The sequence below is a fragment of the Pundamilia nyererei genome, unplaced genomic scaffold (genome assembly GCF_000239375.1).
Source record: "Pundamilia nyererei isolate P.nyererei 1_Seehausen unplaced genomic scaffold, PunNye1.0 scaffold00145, whole genome shotgun sequence".
Classification (NCBI taxonomy): Eukaryota; Metazoa; Chordata; class Actinopteri; order Cichliformes; family Cichlidae; genus Pundamilia; species Pundamilia nyererei.
The window spans coordinates 1,154,563-1,162,774 of record NW_005187546.1 but is presented as its reverse complement, the minus strand read 5'-3'; the positions used below and the strand labels follow the sequence as shown (position 1 = coordinate 1,162,774).

Below are 8,212 nucleotides of genomic sequence, written 5' to 3'. Positions count from 1 at the left end.
CTTTATCACCTATTCAGGTTGTAAATCGTGTTTTTAAAAAGTAACTAAGTAATTAATTACTTTTGAAAATAAGTAATCAGTAAAGTAACTGGATTACTTTTTTGGGGAAGTAATCAGTAATTAGTTACTGATTACTTTTTTCAAGTAACTTGACCAACACTGCTTAGATTGTTAAATTAGTTTTTAAAAAGTCTGTCACAGCTTAATTAGGAAACCTTGAACAAGTACGGCTTGTTTGGAAGAAATTTAGGTTTGTGAATTTGTATCTGAACAAGGCACAAGACTTCTGGAACAACCAAAAAGCTGATGTTTGACCATTATGCACTGAAACAGAAAACCAATGAGCACAAATACCTCATACCAACTGTCAAACACGACGGTGGAGGGTGATAATTTGGGCTCATTATAGAGTCACAGGACCTGGGCACCTTCCAGTCACAGTAGACCATGAACTCCTCTGTATACCAAAGTATTCTAGAGGCAATTATGAGGCCATGTGTGCAAACAACTAAAGCTTTGCCTATATTAGACCATGCAACCATCCCAAGCACAGCAGCAAATCTACAGAGGAACAGCTGAAAAATGAAAGAAAGTGTTGCAATGACCCTGTAACACGGTGGACTAATGTTGACTACATTGATTCATCTCCATGTTTGTTGTGGAAGTGGCACTGGTTTGGGACTGGTTTTGTGTGTCACATTTGCTCCATCAATGGCTGTGATGGGGTTGGATTAATTGAAGGTGTGTGTATTTGATTGCACTGATACTCTGGTCTACTTATAGCTCACACTACAAACACTGCTGTGATATTTTGTCTCTGTGCAGGTATGTCATATAGCCAGATATAAGATGACTTGATTGAAATATATTTAAATATATTTATGTGAGTTGTAAAATGAAGATGCGGTGATATTTAGTCTCTCTGTGGAGGCCAGGGCTTACTGTATGCCGCAGCCTAAAGGCAGAGTTGGGTTTCTGAGCCTATTACCAGCCTTCTACTTACAGGGTGGTGGGTCATGGAGGACAACTGCTGATCCCTGTTAACTGGTCAACATGTAAAGTGTAACTGACTTGTGGCATATCTGGCTCTGGCCTCGGACCGTGTGTTTTATCCCTTCATTTTCTGATCATTGTAGTAATAAGTGATTACTTCAGGTTATGGCTCCTTCATCCACTGTTTAACATTTAGAGTCAAATTTGTGTTGGTTCTTGTTATTAGTGTATTATTTATTTCTGGATTGTTTTGTTTGACCAGTAATGACTAAAAATTTACACAAACATCATCTTTTATTATCCAAAGCTTTAGTACATGTTTAGGGATTTCATATCCTAGGATTTTTTTCCCCTGAAATTTCCCAAAAGTTGATGACTTTTTTCCCCCCTATTTGGATCGACCTTTCTCTTTGTGAAGACCCTGGTATGATTTAGAGGTACGTTGATCTGCTTGTGTGCTTCAATCAAGATATTTATTACTGCATTTTCCTCTTGAGATATTTCTAGTTGTTATCTAATTTGATAAAATCTGAAGTCTTTAAAAGTCTTTACTTTTTAATTTAAACTCCCTCTTGAGTTCATCAAAGCCGTTGTCAGTGTGTCCTGGGGTTAATCTGTAACCTGGACATGACTGATTCTAAATTTGGGATCCAGTGTTTGTTTGTAAATCCATATTTGTCCCAGATCTGGGATCATTCATGTGTTTTGATCACATTACTTGAATAACTGTTCAACAACTGATCATTTTTTATTTCTCGCTCCATCTACCTACTTGTTACACATTCAATCTGCATTTAAATTCTCTCAGTTTCCAATGACAACCACACGTGTGTAAGGGAACATTTGGCATGAAATGATGCTGTTGCACAAGTTTTAGAATGTGGCTTTATAAATGCAGAACAGATATGACACTGTATGAGCATGAATTCAACATTGCTGTGCTCACCAGTGGTTAAACGTCTCATTTAATTTGGAGCAGCAGGAACATGTGCTGCTAATTTCACTCTGAATGCAGGATTATGTGGCTTCAGTTACTGGTTTTGTGCAGCAGTCTTCTCAGAAATGTCTCTTTCATATCTTTTTGCATCGTTTAGCTCTGGTTGCATACTTTTGCACTTTGCAGCAGATATGATACACTACAGATACACTACAACACTACACCAAGTTATTGGTGTAGCAGCAGAACTGCATGTAGACAGGAATAAGACTACACTGATGGTAGTCAGAAAAAGGGTATAAAAGTACTTGGGTTAGGGCTGGGTCAGTGAGGCTCACACTGAGAGTCCAAGGATCTCATGACTTATTAAGTAAAGGAGGCTGACGGTGAAGGTAGCCCTCTCAGCTCTGCACTGAAACCTCTTCTCGCTGTGGTCACATATCCTGCCCCCCCCCAAACTGTAAGTACTCTGCTTTAACTCACAGATCAAGTCTAACACTGAATATCTTTGTGTTATTCAGACTTTTTTTTTTTTTTTACATTTAGGACAGCTTTGATCATTTTCTTAAGTTTTTATCTTGAAATGCACATTTTTTAATGTGTGTACACAGGAAAAATGGCAAATGCACAAGTTCCTGTTGGTGAGTTTGTGCCATACAGTCTGTATTTATGTAGTCCGTGTTACTCTTAAAGCTGAGCTCTAATTTCTGGTGATTTTATTTAAAAACCTGATTTGTTTTTGCATTTGCTCTTTTGGTGCTCTCTATCCTTGTTTTTCTGCAGCTACGGTCGGTCCACTGGGAGACAGCCCGGTTCAGATCGCCTGTCCTAACTGCCATCAGATAGTCCTCTCCAAGGTGGACTACTCTGCTGGTTTGCTCACTTACATTTTCTGTGGAGGGCTCTTCTTCTGTGGGTAAGAATAGTTCAAGCATTGTTTGCTTCACTATGCCAATAAAATAATTTTACAGATTTCATACAGCTCCTCACAGTGTGGCTGGAAAACCTCATGGAAACCGTTTGGAAGTGAAAACATGCAAAAGCTGGACTAAAGATTAATGTCACTGCAGTGAGTTTTTAGCAATGGATGGTATTAATCTGTCAAGCCGTTGAGCTCTCACAGATACAGTGTTTTTTAGATCAGTGTTGGTGCTGGAATCTGATGCTAGTCTGATCCTATTCATTTCATCTTAAAGGAATCTTTCCTGTAATTCCTCTAGTTGTTTAGTACATGAATGCATAGGGAGAGCAAACAATAGCATTAGCTGTTTAAGCTAAGCTAACAGCCTCCAGCTGCAGATATGCAAGTTGGATCAATCCTTCAATGTTGTTTTACTTAAATTACTGAGTGATGTAGAATTACTCTCCCACTATGTGCATATTAAAATTTATGCCAACGTGCACAATACTGAAATAACACTAAGACTTAAAAACATTGCTATAGCACCACAGTGCCACAGCTGGTGGTGCAGTGATAGAAAGAAGAAGGAGATGTTTGGTTTTAGTTATTAAACTTCTGTTGGTGTGCCAATATTTTTTTTTAAAGTGAGCACCACACGTTGAAAACCCTGGCGAAGTAAAGGTGATTCCTCTTCTGTGGATGGTTGCATGTTTACTGGTGTCCCTATGTTTTTTATTTGTCACAGCTGTGGCATCATACCAGTGGGCCAGCATGTTTAAACTAGCTGCTAAAAATAAACCAAGCGTAATTACGAGAAACTGACTGAAAAATACACAAAGGCTGGATGCACATGTGCAGATACTTGCTTTTAAACTGAGGTCCAAGCTCTTGTTTGGGATACATTTTTAATTGATCCTAGCTGTTTTGAATCTGTCGGACCTGATAAATGTAAAAATGACAATTTCGTTTTTTGAAAAGTATGTCCAAAAACTGAAATATGATATCTGCTGCCACATGTCCTGATATGGTGACAAAATATGACCTTACATGAATGAATGAATGAATGAATGGATCTTTGAAGGTTAAAAAAAAAAGAAAATAAAAAGGATATGAGTAAATAAATCTGACCATCGCTGCTGTCATTTCCAGCTTTGTTTTAGGCTGCTGCCTCATCCCATTCTGTGTGGACCGCCTGAAGGATGCCAAGCACACCTGTCCTATCTGCAAGACTGTACTTGGGGTGTATAAACGCTTATAACTCAAAGACCTGCATCAATTTATACATGGCTTTTTGCAAACAAAACACACTTACAAAAGGTGACACTAATGAACATTTCCTTATAATTGAATAACTGATAATCTCGTGACTAATTTGCTGTTGGTGTACAAATGAAATTAGGTGACCTTTTTAACAATTTCTCTCTCAAAACCTTTGAATATTAAAACACTGACACCAAATAACGAGCTCCAATGACTGTTTTAAGGCTGTTTAAAATGTGTTTATTATTGATCTCTCAAATACATTTTCATAGTAAGACTGAATAAAGAAAGAGCTATCATGAAAACTGTTACCCGTCACCCGAACCTGTCATTTTTCTGTTGAGTCCTCATTCTTTTAAATATCTTAATTTAAATGGAGCAATAAAAAAATTGGAAACCAATTAAGGCAAAAATATGACCTTAGAAATAGTTCATGAAAAGGTTTCAGGAAGATTTAGTAATCAAAAATACATCATTTACAATTTGTCTTATTGCACCTGCACTATTTTGTTCATAGCGAGCGTTACAAGGAACGAAGCAAATGCCCTTCTGTTTAACATTATTTCCTTCTATTAATGATAAATTAAAACAAAAAAATTATTTCAAGCCTTTATCCAGTTATCTACCATTTTATAATTCATATTCCAATAATCTTCCATGAGAAAAGTTGTCTTTACATTACAACATACTGAGAAGTGATGAGGAGTACAAGAAGAGCGAAGAAAGAGAAGCCAGCGTCTCGGACTGGAGGAGCATTGCCTGGAAAGAAACGTACAGTCACATTAGAGACCAATAAAACGTTTTGCCCTTGATTTAATTTCTTTATCTGAATTATTTGTGGAACACTAGCATATCAACCACACAAAAGCCTCAACAAGTGGGCTTTTTAGAAAACTCTGACACTGCTCGATTAATCACTGCCGGTTCTTTTTAAGCATCTTTTATAATTTATTTATTTATATGGTCCAATTCTGTCTAAAGGTAGAACAATATTTTGCATAGTATGCAAAACAACTGTCCACCATTAAAAATATATAAAGAAAATTTTACTATGATACACCAAATCTCTGTCTGTCTGCAAATTCCTACATGATCAGGAGTTGAGTAGCTAAAATGGGCACACAGGCACAACTCAGACCCTTTAAGGTTCTTATCTACATCATGTCTTTTGTTGTCATCATGTTGCCTAGCAGCCACATACCGATGGTTCTTAGTGTTTGTGCACCTATAACACCATTTAAAAATGTATCATTTTCATTTCACAACAGTGGTATGTAGTCAACCAAATATTTAATATCGTCATTTTTCATATCAAGTTGTGATCTTTACACTATCAATATGTCAAGTTTGCTGTATTCAGAGCTGTAGTGCGCGCTTGTACTAGTTTTTCTGACTTGGGATTTTTTTTATAATATGAAAATATTAAGTATTTACTGTATTTCATGCTGCCATCATTAATCACACTGCAGATCTCGCAAGTAAAAACCAAGTTCCCTTTCACCACCAATGTGTTTTTTGTTTTGTTTTTTTTCTTGTCAGTGCTTCTGATGTAAGATGATCTTTACATACTCGTAACAAAACAGCAGGATATGAGACAAAAATGCTTAAAATGAGCAATTGAAAGATTTCATCTGCAGCAGAAGGTCCACCGCTAGCTTAACATTTCATGTTTTCATGCTTTATTTTGGTTTCCTTTACTTCTTGTAACACAAATCCCTTCCTGCCCACACTCTTCCTGCACAAGAATGCTCTATGTGCAGACAGTGTGCTATATTAAATGTTGAAATGTGGTACTGCTGCTTTATCTGAGGTGTTGTTCTTTGAATGTTTTAACCCAATGCTACCTTTTGTAATACTTACCCGTGGTGCTGTTGGATCCAGTTGTTGATTTTGTTGTTGAAGTTGTCCCCGATGTTGTTGTTGAAGTTGTCCCTGATGTTGTTGTTGAAGTTGTCCCTGATGTTGTTGTTGAAGTTGTCCCTGATGTTGTTGTTGATGATGTACCCGGTGTAGTGGTGGTGGTGCTAACCTTGCCTCCTGTAAGCCCCACTCCCAGGCCATTAAGTTCAGACTGAAACTGTGAACTGATCCAGGTTTGCACCACTGTCACATTTTCATATGACTTCAAAAGTGGGAGGTTGGTGCCAAGAAGACCTTTAACATCACTAACAGTCAGGTTCTATGGAGAACAGAGCAGACACATTTTATCCTATGAGCAAATAAACACACTTACTTTAATCTTTGACAGAAAAACAATTTAGTTTTAAAACTTATCAGGCCTGTCCAATGGTTTGAGCGAAGTAAATAAATTGAGGAACTATAATGCAAGACCCCCCCACCCCCAACCCACAAATACATAAATAAATAAACTTTTTTTTTTTTCAAAATTAGTCTAAAATTCAGAATTCAAAGTGCAGACATGCAGCACTGACCTGTATAACACTCTCAAGCAGCCCAGTGAAGGTCGGGAGGTCCATACTGATATTGGCAGACACTAAGTCTTGGATAAACCTAAGATCTGCACCCGCTGCAAGAATGGAAAAAAATTTATGGTACGTTAACTTTCAGCTGTTTAAATGATGCTTTTTGTGAATGTGGGTCTGTTTGCTTACGTAGGTAAGATTGTATGAGCTGGTAACTGGAAGTGGAGATAGTGCTTGAGCGGGTGATTGGGATAAATGCTTTATATGCGAGAGAAAACAGTTCTTGCTTTTTCTCAGTGGTGCAGCTGGATATGTCCAGGGCATCGGCGTTCCTGCAGGAGATAAAACACACAGGAATGGTGTGTTGAGTTTATGGAATTCATATAACATTATTTATCATTAAATCAGACTTTTTTTTCTAGTTATCTAAATAATAATTTAGAGATTTATGTGGGTTCACCTGCCTTTGTAAGTACAGGATCCCTGACAGACCTTTAGCCAACATGTTCTTGGTCAGATATTACCTGCTGCTAATGTGATGTAAAAATAACCTCCAAACACACACACACTCATGCACAGTCACAGCTCTGACGCCTTACTTGATGCTTCCAACCGAAATGTTCCTGATAACAACAACATCCAGGGCGCACAGGTTTGGTCCTCTAAAGACGTTGAGCTCCACACTGCCGAGACTGTTCCCCTTTACACTCAGATACTTGGAGATGATGGCTTTGGCCTTGATGAGGAGAACCAAGCATCGGTGTGAAGACACAAGCATGTAAAGTAAGCTCACGTTCAGATTTTTTCTTCTGTTTGCTCACCAGAACCGGGTCCCACGGCCCGTTTGAAGCATCCATCAAAGAAGCGAGTGTGTCGATCTGAATAATATTCCACATGTTGATGTCTTCCATTGTGGCACTACGGGACATTGCTCCTAAGATCTGAACCTGATCTTCTGGGATGATGCCGCTGGCATTGTAAGCCTATAAATTTAGGAAAGTCAGAAGATATTTAGACTCAAATTTAGATAGCAAACTATTCAAAGAGAAAAACTGCTGAGAACAAACAAAACAATGCAAAAACACCTCAAAAACAAAACAAGGATTTAGGGTTTGAAAAAAGTATAGACTCATGCTTAACCGTCTAAAAGATCGTCAGCAAAAACTGTAAACTCTAATCATTTAACTTCCTCACGTGTTTCTGTGGAATTTTAAAAATAAATAGCTACAAAAAGTAAGAGACCAAGAGAGAAGAAACCCCAGTCAGATGCTGATGATATCACTTAACCTTGTAAAGCCCGAATCATGAGGTAATTGCCAGGAAATTATGTATATTTTTTTAAAGTGGAGTGTTTATTGAACCTTCCATTTGGATCATCTTTGCTACAACTGATATTTCTCTACAATTTATTTAGGTTTATCAGCAGAAACAAAATTGACCTGGTGATGTTGAGGTCTTAAAGACTCACAAAAGCCATGTATGACACATGGTATCACAGAGTTACAAATTTAAGGCTTAAATAATGGAAGTAGTCAGTGTTGTGGACTTTGCATGCCCTCCCTGTGTCTGTGCTGGTTCTCATGCTTCGTTCCAAAGTCCAAAAACATGCACGGGGTTTGGTCGAATACTGATTTTAAACCGACCGTAGGTCAGAATGTGTGTTATGTTTTTCTGAATGCTTCTGTGTGTTAAACCTGC

At 37.8% G+C, this 8,212-nt stretch overlaps 2 protein-coding genes across 2 annotated transcripts in view; one reads left to right on the top strand and one right to left on the bottom strand.

The window, feature by feature from the left end:
• The first annotated feature begins 2,274 nt into the window (after window positions 1–2,274).
• On the top strand, window positions 2,275–4,409 carry LOC102212093 (lipopolysaccharide-induced tumor necrosis factor-alpha factor homolog). The gene is made up of 4 exons (XM_005744565.2): window positions 2,275–2,390; window positions 2,542–2,571; window positions 2,714–2,846; window positions 3,981–4,409. The coding sequence occupies exons 2-4, from the start codon at window positions 2,547–2,549 to the stop codon at window positions 4,087–4,089; spliced, it is 267 nt and encodes an 88-aa protein (XP_005744622.1). The 5' UTR covers window positions 2,275–2,390; window positions 2,542–2,546; the 3' UTR covers window positions 4,090–4,409.
• Window positions 4,410–7,109: 2,700 nt separating this feature from the next.
• Window positions 7,110–8,212, bottom strand: part of LOC102199210 (uncharacterized) — a 45,912-nt gene continuing 44,809 nt past the window's right edge. Inside the window, exons 67-68 of the mRNA XM_013913701.1 lie at window positions 7,336–7,497; window positions 7,110–7,250 (exon numbers count right to left, since the gene is read on the bottom strand). Coding sequence (XP_013769155.1) covers window positions 7,110–7,250; window positions 7,336–7,497 — 303 coding nt within the window. The remainder of the gene's footprint in view (window positions 7,251–7,335; window positions 7,498–8,212) is intronic.